The sequence below is a fragment of the Ranitomeya imitator genome, chromosome 8 (genome assembly GCF_032444005.1).
Source record: "Ranitomeya imitator isolate aRanImi1 chromosome 8, aRanImi1.pri, whole genome shotgun sequence".
Lineage (NCBI taxonomy): Eukaryota > Metazoa > Chordata > Amphibia > Anura > Dendrobatidae > Ranitomeya > Ranitomeya imitator.
The window spans coordinates 36,235,648-36,255,447 of record NC_091289.1 but is presented as its reverse complement, the minus strand read 5'-3'; the positions used below and the strand labels follow the sequence as shown (position 1 = coordinate 36,255,447).

Genomic DNA, 19,800 nt, shown 5'->3' with positions numbered 1-19,800 from the left:
GGAAGCCAGTCACCACCAGCTGGAGAGGGGGTAAGCCTGCAACCAACACACCAGAGGTCCTGGCCCCGTGGCCAACAGCACCAGACCGACCACCGAACCTCGCACGTGTTACCACTGCAATCAGACTGGTCATATCAGTACCTACTGCCCAGCCAAGCAGAAGAACACCCAAGCCAAGGCCCCAGGGCCTAATGCAGCAGTTCTTTTGGTGGGTGGTGTGGTTGGGAGGGTGTGTGACAACGTACAGCACGTCACTGTGGGAGGCCATGTTGCTACAGGCCTCAAGGACACCGGGGCTGAACGAACCCTCATCCGACCCGAACTGGCAGCCCCTGAAGAAATCATTCCGGGGAAAACCCTAACTGTCACTGGGATTGGGGGCATCAGCTGTCCCTTACCGATGGCCCGGGTTTTTATTGATTGGGGTGCTGGGAGCGGGGTGAAGGAAGTGGGGCTGTCTGATAATTTGCCCACTGATGTTTTGTTGGGGACTGATTTGGGGAGGATGGTTGCATACTACGTCCCTGACACCCCTCCCCAATCTACTAATAAGGGTAGAGTTAACCCTGATGATGATGATGATGGGAAATCGCATGTGTTACCTGACCATGCTTTATCTTGTAATGATGCATCTAATAACCATTTTTTCCCTAGGATTGATGGTGAAAATGTTGTACCTGTGCCAGCTGAACCTGATAATGATTTTTCTGTGAAGGTTAATGTGTCCATAGGTACAGGCGTGCCCAGCCACGTCGCTCTGCGGAGTGAGACGGCTGAGGAACCCCTAACAGGGGCAAGTGTCGGTGCTACAGGAAATGGGGAGATGCATGGGAACCGTGAGGAAGGTGATGCCATGAAAGTGACCAGTGCCACCGAGGAAGGTAACTGGCCCATAAGTAGCACTGCCCCTGGAGTGTTGGGGGTGGATGGGGAGGTAGAGCCCAGAGCAGCGCCGGCTGATGGGTCTGTAGGAACCCCCGGGGAGACAGCCTACGTAGCTGCTGTCACCCGCAGTCAGAGTGCCCGGAACGCAGATAACTGTCAGCCTTCCGGACCCTCCTCAGTCACCACTGTGACTGAACCAGAGGTGGACCCAGAGCAGGTCCAAGAGGGTTCCCGTGGGGAAGGGACCCTGACGTCGCTTCTGGCTTCCCCTAGCCAGGAGTTTCAGGCCGCTCTGCACACAGATGCGAGCCTAGAGAGTTTGAGACAACTTGCCGGGACGCCCTTCTCCGAGACTGATAAGGAGAAGGTGTTCTGGGAACAAGGAAGGTTATACCGGGAGACAGTACCCGGAGAATCACAAAAGGAGTGGTTGAGGGAAAGACAGCTGGTCGTCCCACAGCAATTCCGGGGTGAGTTGTTGCGGATTGCCCATGAGATCCCGCTAGCTGGACACTTGGGGATCAGCAAAACTAAGGCCCGGCTGTCTCAACACTTCTATTGGCCTAAGATGGGGACAGATGTGTCAAACTACTGCCGCTCTTGTATCACTTGTCAAAGAGTGGGGAAGGCGGGGCCTGCTCTTAAGGCTCCCCTGATCCCTTTGCCAGTGATAGAGGAGCCTTTCCAGAGGATCGCGGTGGACATTGTGGGCCCGCTGGCCGTCCCCAGCAGCTCTGGAAAGCAATACATCCTTACTGTGGTAGACTATGCTACCCGGTACCCAGAGGCAGTAGCTCTGTCGTCAACTAGGGCAGATAAGGTGGCGGATGCCCTGTTGGCCATCTTTTCACGTGTAGGATTTCCCAGGGAAATGCTTACTGATCAAGGGACCCAATTTATGTCTCGCCTAATGGTGGCTCTCTGTAAGAGAATGCAGGTGAAGCACCTGGTATCGAGTGCGTATCACCCACAGACCTATGGCTTGTGTGAACGCTTCAATGGTACCCTCAAACAGATGCTACGCATGCTGGTTGAGACTCAAGGGCGCGACTGGGAGCGGTACCTCCCACACCTGCTGTTCGCTTACCGAGAAGTTCCGCAAGCCTCGACGGGGTTCTCCCCCTTCGAGCTCCTGTACGGCAGGCGAGTCCGGGGACCCCTTGGGTTGGTAAGAGAATCCTGGGAAGAGGAGCCGAACCCTTCTGAAGTGTCCATAGTGGAGTATGTCATGCGCTTCCGTGACAAGATGCAGACCTTGACGCAGTTGGTGCATGACAACATGACGCAGGCTCAGGCTGATCAGAAGCACTGGTACGACCAGAACGCCCGGGAGCGGACCTACCACGTGGGTCAAAAGGTGTGGGTGCTGGTCCCGGTACCAACGGATAAGCTTCAGGCCGCCTGGGAGGGCCCGTACGTCGTCCACCAACAGCTCAACCCGGTCACGTACGTGGTCACGCTTGACCACGCTCGGGGTAGGCGAAAGGCCTTTCACGTCAACATGATGAAGGCTCATCACGAACGTGAACCTTTCGTCCTACCGGTCTGCAGCTTACCCGAAGACGGGGAGGAAGACACCCTCCTGGACTTGCTGGCCCAAGCCAAGGCCAATGGGTCCATCGAGGATGTGGAGGTAAGCGCCTCGTTAACTGAACCCCAGCGGGTGCAGTTGCAAACCACACTGGAACCTTTCCGGGTCGTGTTCTCCAACCGACCTGGGAGGACTGAGTTAGCAGTCCACGAGGTGGACACCGGGAATCACGCCCCACTACGGCGAACACCCTATCGAATCTCTGACCAGGTGCAGCAGATTATGCGCCAAGAGATCGATGAGATGTTACAGCTGGGGGTGATTCGACAGTCAAAGAGCGCGTGGGCATCACCTGTAGTTCTCGTGCCAAAGAAGGACCGGACCACACGGTTCTGCGTGGACTACAGGGGGCTCAACGCCATTACAGCCTCTGACGCGCACCCCATGCCGCGCATCGAGGAGCTGCTTGAGAAATTAGCTGGCGCAAATTACCTAACAATAATGGATCTGAGTCGAGGATACTGGCAGATTCCCCTGAGCCCTGAGGCGCAGGAGAAGTCCGCCTTTATCACGCCCTTCGGACTGTACGAGTCCACGGTCATGCCCTTTGGCATGAAGAATGCCCCTGCCACTTTCCAGCGGATGGTCAACCTTCAGGGACTGGAGACGTACGCTGTGGCGTACTTGGATGACATTGCCATCTTCAGTTCCTCCTGGGAGGAACACCTGCAGCATCTAGAGGAGGTGCTCAGGCGAATTCACCAAGCAGGACTGACTATCAAGCCCGGAAAGTGCCAGATGGGCATGAGGGAGGTTCACTACCTGGGGCACCGGGTAGGCGGTAACACCCTGAAGCCAGAGCCTGACAAAGTGGGAGTGATCGTGAACTGGCCCACTCCCGTGACCAAGAAACAGGTGATGTCCTTCTTGGGCACTGCAGGGTACTATAGGCGCTTCGTAAAGCACTATAGTAGCCTGGCAAAACCTTTGACGGACCTCACCAGGAAGAAGCTACCCCACATCGTCAACTGGACAGATGGCTGTGAGGGGGCTTTCAAGGCATTGAAAACCGCACTGTGCAACGCCCCTGTGTTGAAAGCAGTCGACAGCAGTCGACCGTACTTGGTGCAGACCGACGCCAGCGAGTTTGGCCTTGGTGCTGTGCTCAGCCAGGTTGACTCGGAGGACCAAGAGAACCCCGTGTTATACCTGAGCCGGAAGCTTTTGCCGAGGGAAGTGGCCTACTCCACCATCGAGACGGAGTGCCTGGCCTTAGTCTGGGCCCTGCAGCGCTTGCAGCCCAACTTGTACGGTCACACCTTCACTGTGGTGACCGACCACGACCCTCTGCGCTGGCTAGACGCCATGTGTGGAACCAACGGCAGGTTGCTACGCTGGAGCCTTGCCCTTCAGCAGTTTGACTTCACCATTGAACATAAAACGGGCAAAGAGCATGGGAATGCAGATGGACTCTCCCGCCAGGGTGAACCTACTGAGGTGCCCATGGAGGCATACCGTGGGGTACTGCCTCCCTAGCGCACACCAAAAGGGGGAGGTGTCACGATATGGTATGAAATATCATATAAGTTTAGTTGCTCGTCAGCTCATGAGGTGGGCTAAACCCCCCCTTCACTAGCTGACTCTACTTGTTTCTCTCTGGGCTACGGACTGTATGCTAGAAGGGGGTTTTATTGCCCTGGGGTCGTAAATTCCAGGCTCAGAGGAAAGTCCCTCACCCCTCCCACCTTCACTAGTCAGAACTGGTTAAGTGGCTCCAAAATTCATGAAAGATCCTTTGTTTAGTTTTTGTTAGATATTAGGCAAACGATTTAAGCTAGAAATACGAAAAAATATATTCGTAGTCTCACTCGGTGTAGCTACACATCTCATGAAACTCGGGCTTCTAACTCCATCTGGTAAAGAAGTAGGGATTTCTCTGTAAATATGTATCCCAGTTAGGACATATTTGATCTCATTAGAATGCTCACGTTAATCTGAGATGAATGATGAGCTTTTTAGGACGCTGACATGTTTTGTAGTGAAGTTATAGAAACTAGAGAGAATAGTTTAAAGTTTAGGCAGAATGTAGAGAGAGGAGGGTCTGGATAAGCCAGCCTTTCTGTGATGTCACAGCCTTAATGTTTTAAGTGTCTGGCAGGCTCTGAGGAGTCTCTTGCTGCTGGATTTCTTGTCCTGTCATGGAAGAGCCCTGCTCACGTCCCAATGAGCTGGGACGTATGGGAAAAACTCCACTAGCCTGGTTGCCTGTCATGCTTTGAACATGTAAGTGTTGCTTTTTTCTCATTTATTCCCTTTATGTTATAATTACCCTGGTACATATTTGCAATTGTCTCATTTGTAACTTCTTTATAAAATATTTTTGATAACGCACTGCCTAATTTTTAATGGGATATACTATTATATGTTAGTTCTTCTCCATGCTCTAAAAACCGTACCCTAAGTCTTCTGAAGGGAAAACGCTACTGTTACTGTTGAGTTGGGTTAGCTTCAGACCCGTTTAATCGAAGCTGGTGGCAGCGAAAGTGCGCTGACTGTTGGATTATGCTGAAGCAACTGCGGGTTTGATAATTATTGTTCCTGCCTGAGTGGGAGTAGTTTACCGTGTCGCTGCAGCGTGCCCAATAGCCAGTACATAGCAGGCAGCCTTCCTGGCGACTAATTACCCAGGGTGCAGTACCTAATCTGACCTGAAATTAAGGGGGCGCCAGAGAGCTGCAAGTGTTAAGTGGAACTGTAAGCGGGATATACATAAATCCCTGCAGTTCGTGGTATATAGAAAAGCAGTGGGATACCTAGAATAAGCCCCTGCTGTAAGCAAGAGGTCAATAGCCTTGTGTGTGGTTTTTCATCACATCGTGGAGTGGAGGGATAACTAAGATAAGCCCCCCTGCACATGTGATAGCCGTCTGTTGGCCTGAAGTCACCTCAATCCGTGACGTAGGGGTGACGGTCACGGTGGGAATCCTAACCCAGTGTTGACAGCGGTCAGGGGAATCGTGACAAAGTTAATGTGGAAAAAGGCACAAGGAAGTGTCTTTAAGGACATCCAGTAGGAACTACCCTATTCAAGTAGATCCTATAAGTTGCACAGATCATTGGCTTAATTGGGGTAGAAGACCTGATATCGTACTGATGAGAGAAGTTCTGCTGACTTCATCATACCATTACTGTACATACCTGTATGGAAGAAAAGCCTCATAGACAGAAGTTATCTTGTCCTATATAGAATTCCTGACTTTAGTTTTGGACCTTTATTGGGTTTGTACATGTAATAAAATATAATTACCGTATGGTATGCCCTTTATAATGCTATAAAACGTACATATTCAGTCTCCTTTACACAACTCCTTCTGAAGATCGTCAATATAACAGCCAGAGTAGGGTTTATTGTCAGAATCTAACATCTTTAACGTGTGATGTCGGCCGTCGGAGAGAAGTGGAAGCCATATTAACCAGGACGATTCTGACGGTCAAAGGTTTATAGCTTGATTAATATTATACACCGTTGATCTGGCATGGTACAAATAGTTTCAACAAAGGGGAGAGTGGTGTTGAAATTTATGAAACCAAATCCTTTCCCATTTGATGGGAAAGAGACGGGAAGCAACCATACTCCTTAGCCTTTCGGCTGCTTCATCCAACATTAATGTATATGGGGGTCTTAGCATTACTTCACATAGTAAAGGGAGCAAGAACAACTATTGTTTTGCTGAAAAAAATATAAAGTTGAGATAATGCAGCACTCCGGCATTTTTTGAGTGTAGCATATTGTATTCTTTTGCATATGCCTTTTAGGCCCTTGTTTCCGACTGTTGTGGTTCCCCCTAACACAGACATCTCCCACGATGCCTTTTACTGTGCAGACAGGGAAGAGTCTTAACACATAGCACTTGTCCTCTTCTCAGTTTGGTCTGTGGGCAGCAATGATAAATTAATGCCTTTTTCTTGATTCACACAGCAGAATCTCAGTGTATTCTATGTGATGCAGGCTGTCTCCTTGACTTCTGCTTGTGATAGGTTTCTCCCTTTCAGCTCTTACTGGCAACTGTCAGAGGCAGACTCAGGCTGACCCATAGGGAAGCGGGTGAATTTCCCAGTGGATCCCTGAACGCCCAACATCCCCGAATATGAAGTTATATTCTCACTGTGGCTACATGCTTCCAGTTATCAAGGAGGTGCTAGGGGGATGTGACCAGTCAGCACTTCGTACACAATGAGTGGATTGTAATCAGCCCCCCTGATCCTTCACAGACATCCTGGGCAGCACACACGCTGCAGAACAGGGTGTCAGTCATGGAACAGGCTCTGCCAGCAAGGAAGGCCACTGAACTCTATTTGTCTCATTGTCCAGAGTAGCTCCATCAAGGGCACCTCTGGATCCCGCTTTTCTCAGGAATCCAGACAGAAGCCATGAATGCACTGAAGCCAGCATTGGAACAGTTTTAAAGCATGAGGCCAAGTATGTTATTTAAAGAGGCAACTCCTAAAAGCTGACTCCTCATGTTTTCACATCTAGACACCTCCCATGACCTTGATACTAGTATTATTAATGTTTTCATAAACATTTAGTTCTCCGCAGGGCAAGACAAATGCAAAACAAGGTTGAGAAGAAATTTAGGACATTACAAGTTACTTTAACACTAAAGCAGAAAATATAAAAATCTGGCAGCTTTGTATTATAAATTACTTTTTTTTTAATTCTTTTCAAACGGTCACACAACCCCTGTAATTATAGGAAGATTCATGGTATGAGTGGAAAGGGGAGTTAAGAACATTAAAGGGAACCTGTCACCTGAATTTGGCGGGACTAGTTTTGGGTCGTATGGGCGGAGTTTTCTGGTGTTTGATTCACCCTTTCCTTACCCGCTGGGTGCATGCTGGCTGCAATATTGGATTTAAGTTCATTCTCTGTCCTCCGTAGTACACGCTTGCGTGTACTATGGAGGACAGAAAATGAACTTCAATCCAATATTTCGGCCAGCATGCAGCCAGCGGGTAAGGAAAGGGTGACTCAAACACCCGAAAACTCCGCCCATATGACCCAAAACCAGTCCCGCCAAATTCAGGTGACAGGTTCCCTTTAAACCGTTATACACATAGGAATACAATTTAGATATCATTCAGACATTCGTGTTTCAGCTAAAAAGATAGAACAAGTGCCCATTAAAGTTTATGGAGTCTTTCAGGTGTCCATATTTATGGCAGACCAATTGTTGAAAAACAAGATACTTATAGATTATGAAGATATGTTATTACTAGATGGTGGCCCGATTCTAACGCATTGGTATTCTAGAATATGCATGTCTACGTAGTATATTGCACAGCCACGTAGTATATTGCACAGCCATGTAGTATATTGCCCAGTGATGTAGTATACAGCAGAGCCACGCAGTATATTGCAAAACGACGTAGTATACAGCACAGAGCCACGTAGTATATTGCCCAGCCACGTATGTCACAGGTTAAAAAATAAAAAAATAAACATATACTCACCTTCCGAGGGAGCCCTTGTAGTCATGTCGCCTGTGTGCGGTGCACGCGACAGCTTCCGGTCCCAGGGTTGGTAGCGCAGGACCTGTGATGAGGTCGCGGTCACATGACCGTGACGTCATGGCTGGTCCTCGTCGCATACCATCCTTGCCACCGGAACCTGCCGCTTGCATGGAGCGGTTACTGGAGCATCAAGAGGACTGAGAAAGGCGGCGGAAGGTGAGTATATAATGATTTTTAATTTTTTTATTTTTAACATTAGATCCTTTTACTATTGACGCTGTATAGGCAGCATCAATAGTAAAAAGTTGGGGACACACAGGGTTAATAGCGGCAGTATTGGAGTGAGTTATCCGCGGCATAACGCGGTCTGTTACCGCTGGCATTAACCCTGTGTGAGCGGTGACTGCGGGGAGTATGGAGCGGGCGCCGGGTACTGACTGGACGGGAGTATGGATGGACTAATCGGACTGTGCCCGTCGCTGATTGGTCGTGGCAGCCATGACAGGCAGCTGGTGAGACCAATCAGCGACTGAATATCCGTGAGAGAAAGGACAGACAGACAGACAGAAGTGACCCTTAGACAATTATATAGTAGATAGAATAAAGGTTAATCAATATGGAGGTCCACATCAATTCATCCTCTTTCATTTCATTAAAGACTTCACTACAATCAAAGTCTTGGAATCTTGTAAACCTCAGGTGTAACAGTGCTGACAACAGACAAGCTCAAAAGACCCTTTAAAAATGCAAAACCTTTAGGCCATCCTTCCAAAACACTGAGGTTTACATGCAAATAATACATGATGACTTCCCTTACTTTGTAAATGCATTAATAGTAAATATGTTGCATTCCCTTTCTATCAATACAGAAGCAGCAACATTAAAGGGAATCTGTCACCCCAAAATTGGCCTATAAACTAAGACCACCGCCATCAGGGGCTTATCTCCAGAATTCTGTAATGCATTCTGTAATGGTGTAGATAAGCCCCCGATGTAACCTGAAAGATGAGAAAAATGAGTTATATTATACTCACCCATGGGCGGTTCTGCTGCAGTCCGGTCCGATGGGTGTCGCGGTCCGGTCCAGCGCCTCCTATCTTCTACGATGACGTCTTCTTTTCTTCCTGCTGCGGCTCCTGCGCAAGCGTACTTTGTACTGCATGATTGCAGCCAGGTGTTAATTTTTTTTTTCTGAAACGACCAAATGTTTCAGAGAAAAAAAAATGGTTTTAAGGCTACGTTCACATTAGCGTTGCGCCGCTGTTGCGTCGGCGACGCAGCGGCGACGCAGCGGCGACGCGCCCCTATGTTTAACATAGGGGACGCGTGCGTTTTTTGGGTGGCGTTTTTCGCCACGTGCGTCGTTTCCGACGCTAGCGTCGGACGCAAGAAAATGCAACAAGTTGCATTTTCTGTGCGTCCGATTTTCGTCAAAAACGACGCACGCGTCGCAAAACGCGCGCATTTGCGCGCGTTTTAACATGCGTCGCGTCGCCGACGCAGGGCGGCGCAACGCTAATGTGAACGTAGCCTAAGAGATGGTCAGGAGAAATGAGATGAGACCGCTGCAGGTCCTCCCCACCTCCAAGTGATAGACAACATTTCCCTATGTACACATATGGTGAGACTTATTAATCTCTTGGCAGAGGTGTAGCTAGGGGTTTAGCTCAGGGGGCGAAACATCTGAGTGGGCCCCTAGCCAGGTAACCCTGATTACAACTATTGTCAGCATAGGGGAACCGCTGCTGATGACCATGGTATTAGTGAAAATAAATCTCTATAAAAAACAGCACTGTTATTACCACCATATGGTGCTAGATACCGCTACTGCAGAACAGATAGGAGATTACAGTACAGCCAGGCTCGGACTGGCCCATAGGGGAACCGGGGAATCCCCTGGTGGGCCTCTGTGTAGATATAGGCCCCCAAACCCGCTCTATGGGCAGTACTTGGCATAATTCACTTGATTTACTGTGTACAGAAAAAAACAGCATCTCATCACTCATTAACCAAACTACCCAGTTTACTATTATATAGAAGCATAGGTAAATTTGTGAACGAGGGAAGTGTAACATTGAAATGTATGTGAAGAAGTGGGCTCCCCAAAGTCAATGTTACTGGGACCTGTCTGTAGGACTAGTGCACTGCGCCGCTCTCTAGGCAGCAGCTATTAGTATGTTTTTCAATTAAAGGCACAAGTACGCAGAGTCCAACCCGCAGCATTTACTGACCGCGTGCACCTACCCTCACAGAGACAAACATGTCCGTCTGGTACACTACAGCCGATGCTGACAGACGCTGTACAAACCATGAGCGGCCTGTATCACCGGTCAGGAGAACGTTAATAACTTTATTTATAACAACAATAAGTCACTTACTATAACAGTATTACATATAACACAGCTCATGTCGTGGATACTGTATGGGGGCTTGTTATACTAAGAGGCTGGGCTTATAATAAGCCCCCAATCTCCCCATCAGCCCCCCCAAACAGCACTTATTACATGTAATAATAAGTATAATAAGGACCCCCGCCCTGTACAGAAGAGGTGACTGCAGTGAACGCCGGCTACACAGGAGAAGAGCTGACTGCAGTGAACGCCGGCTACACAGGAGAAGAGCTGACTGCAGTGAACGCCGGCTACACAGGAGAAGAGCTGACTGCAGTGAACGCCGGCTACACAGGAGAAGAGCTGACTGCAGTGAACTCCGGCTACACAGGAGAAGAGCTGACTGCAGTGAACGCCGGCTACACAGGAGAAGAGCTGACTGCAGTGAACGCCGGCTACACAGGAGAAGAGCTGACTGCAGTGAACGCCGGCTACACAGGAGAAGAGCTGACTGCAGTGAACGCCGGCTACACAGGAGAAGAGCTGACTGCAGTGAACGCCGGCTACACAGGAGAAGAGCTGACTGCAGTGAACGCCGGCTACACAGGAGAAGAGCTGACTGCAGTGAACGCCGGCTACACAGGAGAAGAGCTGACTGCAGTGAACGCCGGCTACACAGGAGAAGAGCTGACTGCAGTGAACGCCGGCTACACAGGAGAAGAGCTGACTGCAGTGAACGCCGGCTACACAGGAGAAGAGCTGACTGCAGTGAACGCCGGCTACACAGGAGAAGAGCTGACTGCAGTGAACGCCGGCTACACAGGAGAAGAGCTGACTGCAGTGAACGCCGGCTACACAGGAGAAGAGCTGACTGCAGTGAACGCCGGCTACACAGGAGAAGAGCTGACTGCAGTGAACGCCGGCTACACAGGAGAAGAGCTGACTGCAGTGAACGCCGGCTACACAGGAGAAGAGCTGACTGCAGTGAACGCCGGCTACACAGGAGAAGAGCTGACTGCAGTGAACGCCGGCTACACAGGAGAAGAGCTGACTGCAGTGAACGCCGGCTACACAGGAGAAGAGCTGACTGCAGTGAACTCCGGCTACACAGGAGAAGAGCTGACTGCAGTGAACTCTGGCTACACAGGAGAAGAGCTGACTGCAGTGAACTCCGGCTACACAGGAGAAGAGCTGACTGCAGTGAACGCCGGCTACACAGGAGAAGAGCTGACTGCAGTGAACGCCGGCTACACAGGAGAAGAGCTGACTGCAGTGAACGCCGGCTACACAGGAGAAGAGCTGACTGCAGTGAACTCCGGCTACACAGGAGAAGAGCTGACTGCAGTGAACTCTGGCTACACAGTACACTGCACTGAGGACTCTGCCACTGTGCCAGCCAGCATGCAGCGTCTCAGGAAGATAAGGGAGCAGGCAATTTGCTGCTGAAATCTGTGGGATTTCTCATTCCCTATACACCCGCACAGCTTTCCTATCCATTATAGGAATTGGTAGGGACAGGTATATAGGGACAGCCGCCGTTGAGTGGGGGCACCATTTGCGCAGGTTTTATAGGGTGCCAACCTCCACGTTAGGTAGGTTCATAGCAGTATAGAGTGATACTAGAGAACAGCGTAGTTCTTTCATAACGGGCAGTGGTATCTATCATTGACTTCTATGGGAGCACATACGATTTTTTCATATGTGTATTCACTTCAATAATTACTGTAAGTTGATAATTCCACAAAACAAATTTTCATCCTCAGCTCAAATTAACACCAAAATTTCAATTGCAATAGTTCTGTAACTAATATCCCTATATCCTCTAATATCCTAACAACCTTTGGTATGTATATATAAAATCGAAGAAAGCCTGAATCATGCCACAAGGAATAAACAGGACTAAGCTTCTAATATGTGACAATATTGGTCTTGTTTATGATGCCTGTGTGTTAGATATTGTTGTTTTATACCCATAACGGTGACCACGCTCTATAATGGTACGTGGTCTCCACTTCGTGGCAGAGCTCCTTTAGCTTCTCAATAATATCACTCACAGGTGATGGGGGAAGAAATGTCATGAATGGACCTATTACAGGACCGCACTGGTATCGGTGACCTTTTTAGAAGACCTATTCTTTAGACCTATTCTTTCACAAACATTAGTAATGGCAGACAGCAGGCGAGCGGCTGAATGAAACACCGGAGTCACTAGCACTGAAAGAAAAACCCCAAAATTAATGATTTAGGACTCATTTAGAGGTTTGTAAAACACAGTCCGAGCACGGACTGACCACAGGCCTCTTGACCTGAACTTCACGCTTTCATAGCCATATATGAGGCTGTTGGTCCATGGTGGGAAATCTAAATTCAGCCTACAACATGCTTCTTAAAACTTTACTCCATGCAGTGTACGCATTGGACATTGAGGCGCACTGCATGTATACAGCTTATGGGAGGCACCAAAATGTTATTTATTTTCTTTTAAATAAATGTCCTCCATTATCTAAGCTCCTCCAGAAGTTAGCACATGCCTGATGCCATTGCTTAGTCCAGTCCTCTCTGCTCTGCTGCAAAATGACAATTATCACAGCTGGGTGTTGTAGTTCTACAACAGCTAGAGAGGCCTCTCTTCATATCTGCGTTAGGAATTCTGTTCTGCTATAAAAACAGAAAATGGATTGATCTGCCAGGTGACGGACTCTTTGACGATAACGAGGTCAATCATTTTACCAGGAAAAGTTGAGCAACATGCTGACAGAATCTGTGACCGAGGCTCCAGCACAGATGTGGCCAAACTCCTGTCTAATAATAATCTACTACCGTATATAATTGTCTAAGGGTCACTTCATCTTTCTGTCTGTCCTTCTGTCTTTCTGTCTGTCACGGAAATCCCAAGTCGCTAATTGGTCGCAGCAAAACAGCCACAACCAATCAGCGACGGGCACAGTCCGGCGGCAAAATGGCCGCACCTTACTCCCCGCAGTCAGTGCTCACACAGGGTTAATGGCAGCGTTAACGGACCGCGTTATGCCGCGGTGTAACGCACTCCGTTAACGCTGCTATTAACCCTGTGTGACCAACTTTTTACTATTGATGCTGCCTATGCAGCATCAATCGTAAAAAGATCTAATCTTAAAAATAATAATAATAAAAAAAAATCATTATATACTCACTGTCCGTCGGCCCCTCGGATCCAGCTGAGGCCTTTTCCGCTCCACGCGACGCTCCGGTGACCGGTCCATGCATTGCGGTCTCACGAGACCGCTACGTCATCATCTCGGTAGACCGCAATGCACTCTTGGGAGCGACGGCCACAGTCCGGCCGCAAAACTCCCCTGCACTTAGTACCCCCTCAGTCAGCGCCCGCCACCCACATAGCATTGTAGCAGTCCGTTAAAGCGACTGCGTTACACCGCGGCATAACACGGTGTAACGCAGTGTGTTAACGCTGCTATTAACCCTATGTGACAGACTTTTTACTATAGATGCTGCCTAAGTAAATCAGCGACATTGGCGGAAGGTGAGTATATAACTATTTTTTATTTTAATTCTTTTTTAGCAGGGATATGATGCCCACATTGCTGTATACTACGTGGGCTGTGTGATATACTACGTGAGCTGTGCTATATACTACATGGGCTGTGCTATATACTACATCTCTGTGCTATATACTATGTGGCTGTGGTATATATTACGTGGCTGGGCAATATACTACATCGCTGTGCTCTATACTGCGTGGCCGGTGCTATATACTACAGAGACAGAGAGACACTAGGTGGTGGCTCGATTCTAACGCATTGGGTATTCTAGAATATGTATGTACGTCGCGCTGTGAGTGGGGGTTAAATTCCGTGTCAATAATGCTGATTGGTCGCAGCCCGGCTGGCCTATCAGTGAAGCGTGGTTCAAATGTGGCGCCAATTTGCGGCCGGACTGCACCTGTCGCTGATTGGTCGCGGGATGTAGGGGCGCTGGATATAGCAGAGCCACGAAGTATATAGCACAGCCACGAAGTATATAGCACAGCCACGAAGTATATAGCACAGCCACGAAGTATATAGCACAGCCACGTAGTATATAGCACAGCCCACGCAGTAAATAACACTGCCCACGTAGTATATATCAGTCACGCAGTAAATAACCCTGCCCACGTAGTATACAGCAGTGTGGGCACCATATCTCTGTTAAAAAAAAATAATTAAAATAAAAAATAGTTATATACTCACCCTCCGGCGTCCACCGAAGTTGTCCCAATGCGTGCCAGGCTGCCGCCAGCTTCCGTTCCCAGTGATGCATTGCGAAATTACCCAGATGACTTAGCGGTCTAGCACCATTTTTTTATTTTTTTTAAATTATTTTTAACATTATATCTTTTTACTATTGATGCTGCATTGGCTGCATCAATAGTAAAAAGTTGGTCACACAGTGTTAATAGCGGCGTTAACAGACTGCGATACACCACGTTATGCTGCGGTGTAACGCGGTCGGTTTAACGGACTGCTAAAACGCTATGTGGGCGGTGGGCGCTGACTGGGGGGGGGGGGATTTCCGTGACAGACAAACAGACAGAAGTGCCCCTTAGACGAGATAGATAGATATATATATATATATATACACACACACACACATAATGCAGCGGTGAGATGTATGGTGTCAGGAGCTCGTTCTCACATCACTCCTGCCTGATGACTGAGCCACTTTCACTTTTCACATTCATTCATTGATAACACTCCATTGATACAGTGTGTGGAGTAATCACAGGCTACAAAGTTACTCAATGTCACTTTCCCCCCTGGCTGCACAGAATGGGTCGCACACCATAGTCACCGGGGTGGTCTCTCTGTGAGGGGGGCACTGACCTGACATGCTGGGATTAGGAGATGCTGCAGCCTCCTCTGGTGGACAGGGCAGTGTTGGGGCAGAGGACTTCCTTGTTTGTCTGTCTGTCTGTCCCTCCTCCAGTACTTCCATGATGACTGTCAGTGACAGCAGCAGGCTCCAGCTTGGGTTACACCCAGAGAACCCTCCCCTCTTCTTAAGGTGGAGCTGCCACTTCTGCCTGTGGTTTCCCTTCTCTGCTCAGTGCAGCAGCCAACACAAGGCCAGAATTTGGGAAAGGTTAACCCTTTATGTGCACACAGAGAGGAGAAGGAACACTTTCCTTCTGCTCTGCACAAGGGATTAATCCTGGGATACCTAAGTCAGAAGCTTATCTTAGGGAATGACTGGAAAGATCAGCCAGCATTACTGTCTTGCGTGGACTGGCCCAGCGGAGAATCCTCCGGTGGCCCCTGTGCAGCAGAGGGTCATCATCAGCCTTTTATATGAGCAGTACTTGGCACAATACACTTGATTCACTATCTACAGACAAAGGCGGCATCTTATTTATTTAATAATCATCCCCATTTATTGCTATATAAACTTGTGAATGAGGATAAAGTCACATTTGCGTGTAGCTGAAGAGTGGGACCCTGGAGCTGGTTATTGGTGGGCCCCGGGCCCCCCACTCCGACACGCCGGCCTCTATAGCTTTCCCTTGTCATCAAGCATTTCCGGCCTCCTGAATGGAAAATGCACCTAGTTAGTCCCTAATATAAGGACAGGGTGGAAAGTACCTATGTACAATCACCATTCAGGAGCCTGGAAAAGCTGTGTAAAACAAATCCTACAGGAGTGGTACTTGCTCCCACTGGTCAGCAAGGAAAGGAATTAAATAAAAAAATTGGTCAAATCAAGTAGATGTTTCAATGATCTGAACATAAATGAAGGAGCATATATATATATATATATATATATATATATATATATATATATATATATATATATATATTTATTTATTTATATTTATATATTAAAGCTTTTTTTCATCCTTGGGCAAACTTTTGACAAAACGTTAAGTTTGCAGAATACAAAGGATTCGTCTCTGTTATCCGGTTCGAGCCGCCGTCACGTGACCATAAATATGTGATTTGCATATTTGTGGTCACATGCTCATCCGCTCCCCTGAATGTTGTTAACCCTTTGCCTCTGCAGTCAGTTAGTTTTCACATTTGCAGTTTTCTTCCCCTTCTTCCAAGAACCATCTTATTTTTTTTTTCACCATTTATTTATTTTCAGAAGGGAAACACTTTTTTTTCCTCCATCCATAAACAAAGAATTCCACATATTTTTTTTTCTTTGTTATTTTACTTTTTTTTGTTTTACTTTTTTTTTAATTATTTTTTGAAACTTTTTTTTTATTTGTAAACCCATTACGCATGACATGAGTATAGTTGCCATAGCAACCGATATGGTCACTGTTTTGTTCACAAACTTAGCAGCTGAGATGTGATTGGCTGCCAGGAGGAGCAGCGGCTTGATGGCGAAGGTTGCCAGCTGCGTCCCTGTCGGTGTGCTGTCACCTGCTGCCACCGCCGGCTGCCACCACACTCCTCACCTGTGACATTCACTTCCTCCAAGGGAGAAAAGACACAATGCAAGTTTCTTGGAAGCAAGGGGTTAACTATTCCCACTCCCTCAATATCTGTGACCCCCAAACTAACGTATTCTGCACCCACTGCCCCAATATTATTACACAGACCCCGGAGTAGTGCAGCCGCCCCCCGGCCTCCATTGTAATAATGGTCTCACTATGTCAATAGGAGCAGATACACATCATGGACTCACATGGTCGGTACCGGAGGATCATCGCTCGGCTCCTGGGATCGGCTGACAGATCATCACCAGACTTGGAAAGACCCTCCCTGTCAAAGAAAGTGAAACGGGGACGTCACAGCCAAGGTGCAATACCAGCTGCATCCAGCAGAGGGAGACTGGGAGGGAGTAATCCCGACACGCGGGAATCCTGCTTATGTCCTGTTACTCCTGCTGGGTATATACAGCTCTGGCAAAAATTAAGACTCCTGCAAAATGTTCAGTTTGTCTGATTTTTCTCTTTATAGATATATTTTTTGAGTAAAATGTAAATTGTTCTTTTATTCTATAAACTTCTGACAACATGTCTCCGAAGTTCCAAGCAATACATTTTGTATTTATTTTCTGAAAGTGAGAAATGGTCAAAATAATAAAAATATGCATTTCTTTCAGACATCAAATAATGCAAAAAAAACAAGTTCATAATCATTTAGTTTAATGAAAAAGACCTTTGTTACGTTGGCCCATCCCATTAGTTGAAAGAAAAAGGCTAACCCTAAACCTAATTTGTGTTGCGCCGACATACCCGATGCCTCTTTCCTTCAGCCTTACTAGAAATTCTGCAGTGCTGGTGTATGTGATGTGTGCTCCCCTGAGTATCTGGAGTCCTGTCCAGTAATGTGCTGGGGTGCAGGCGGTGTGGTGCTGGTGTATGTGATGTGTGCTCCCCTGAGTATCCAGAGTCCTGTCCAGTAATATGCTGGGGTGCAGGCAGTGCTGTGCTGGGGTGTGTGATGTGTGCTCCCCTGAGTATCCAGAGTCCTGTCCAGTAATGTGCTGGGGTGCAGGCGGTGCTGGTGTATGTGATGTGCACTCCCCTGAGTATCCAGAGTCCTGTCCAGTAATGTGCTGGGGTGCAGGCAGTCCGGAGCTGGTGTATGTGATGTGTGCTCCCCTGAGTATCCAGAGTCCTGTCCAGTAATGTGCTGGGGTGCAGGCGGTTCTGGTGTATGTGATGTGCACTCCCCTGAGTATCCAGAGTCCTGTCCAGTAATGTGTTGGGGTGCAGGCAGTGCAGTGCTGCTGTATGTGATGTGTGCTTCCCTGAGTATCCAGAGTCCTGTCCAGTAATGTGCTGGGGTGCAGGCAGTCCGGAGCTGGTGTATGTGATGTGTGCTCCCCTGAGTATCCAGAGTCCTGTCCAGTAATGTGCTGGGGTGCAGGCGGTTCTGGTGTATGTGATGTGCACTCCCCTGAGTATCCAGAGTCCTGTCCAGTAATGTGTTGGGGTGCAGGCAGTGCAGTGCTGCTGTATGTGATGTGTGCTTCCCTGAGTATCCAGAATCCTGTCCAGTAATGTGTTGGGGTGCAGGCAGTGCGGTGCTGGTGTATGTGATGTGTGCTCCCCTGAGTATCTGGAGTCCTGTCCAGTAATGTGCTGGGGTGCAGGCGGTGTGGTGCTGGTGTATGTGATGTGTGCTCCCCTGAGTATCTGGAGTCCTGTCCAGTAATGTGTTGGGGTGCAGGCAGTGCAGTGCTGGTGTATGTGATGTGTGCTCCCCTGAGTATCCAGAGTCCTGTCCAGTAATGTGTTGGGGTGCAGGCAGTGCGGTGCTGGTGTATGTGATGTGTACTCCCCTGAGTATCCAGAGTCCTGTCCAGTAATGTGCTGGGGTGCAGGCGGTGCTGGTGTATGTGATGTGCACTCCCCTGAGTATCCAGAGTCCTGTCCAGTAATGTGCTGGGGTGCAGGCAGTCCGGAGCTGGTGTATGTGATGTGTGCTCCCCTGAGAATCCAGAGTCCTGTCCAGTAATGTGCTGGGGTGCAGGCGGTTCTGGTGTATGTGATGTGCACTCCCCTGAGTATCCAGAGTCCTGTCCAGTAATATGCTGGGGTGCAGGCAGTGCGGTGCTGGTGTATGTGCTGTGTGCTCCCCTGAGTATCCAGAGTCCTGTCCAGTAATGTGCTGGGGTGCAGGCAGTGCGGTGCTGGTGTATGTGATGAGTGCTCCCCTGAGTATCCAGAGTCCTGTCCAGTAATGTGTTGGGGTGCAGACAGTGCTGGTGTATGTGATGTGTGCTCCCCTGAGTATCCAGAGTCCTGTTCAGTAATGTGCTGGGGTGTAGGCAGTGCGGTGCTGGTGTATGTGATGTGTGCTCCCCTGAGTATCCGGAGTCCTGTCCAGTAATGTGCTGGGGTGCAGGCATGGCAGTGCTGGTGTATGTGATGTGTGCTCCCCTGAGTATCCGGAGTCCTGTCCAGTAATGTGCTGGGGTGCAGGCAGTGTGGTGCTGGTGTATGTGATGTGTGCTCCCCTGAGTATCCAGAGTCCTGTCCAGTAATGTGCTGGGGTGCAGTGTTGTGAATTCTGCTTTTGGGCTCCCTCCAGTGGTTGTAGAGGGTAATGCAGTTGTGCCTGGATTGCAGGAGTGGACATGTGTATCTACTAATTGCAGGACTGACTGGGGTATATAGCTTTGCTGGATCCTATAGTCAGTGCCAGTTGTCCATTGTTCTTGAAGGATTCACTTCCCTGCTGGTCTCTCCAGTTTGCTGTGTTTTTCTACAAAGATAAGTCCTGGCTTTGTTTTTGCTGTCCACCTGCAGTGGACCTTATAGTTCTGTGCATTTTCATGTTTTTGTCTTGTCCAGCTTGGTCTGTGAAGGATTTTTTGCAGCCTAGCTATTTCTCTGGAGATGCAGATATACCCCCCATGTCTTTAGTCAGATGTGGTGATCCGTATTTTCTGCGGGGGATATTTTCTAGTGTTTTTATACTGACCGCATAGTACTCTGTTCTATTCTTTCTTTTTAGCTAGTATGGCCTCCTATGCTAAAATCTGATTTCATATCTACGTATGTTATTTCCCTCTCCTCTCACAGTCAATATTTGTGGGGGGCTATCT

General features: G+C 48.5%; 1 protein-coding gene across 3 annotated transcripts in view; it reads right to left on the bottom strand.

Moving 5' to 3' along the window:
• Nucleotides 1-17,054, bottom strand: part of CARD19 (caspase recruitment domain family member 19) — a 43,920-nt gene extending 26,866 nt beyond the window's left edge. The window contains exon 1 of one of the 3 annotated variants that reach the window (XM_069736742.1): nucleotides 16,927-17,054. In XM_069736742.1, the coding sequence (XP_069592843.1) occupies nucleotides 16,927-16,948 (22 nt within the window). In that variant the 5' untranslated portion in view covers nucleotides 16,949-17,054. Of the gene's footprint in view, nucleotides 1-15,119; nucleotides 15,271-16,926 lie in introns of those variants that run through there. The other 2 variants (XM_069736741.1, XM_069736740.1) reach the window with 2 other exon arrangements.
• Nucleotides 17,055-19,800: the final 2,746 nt, after the last annotated feature.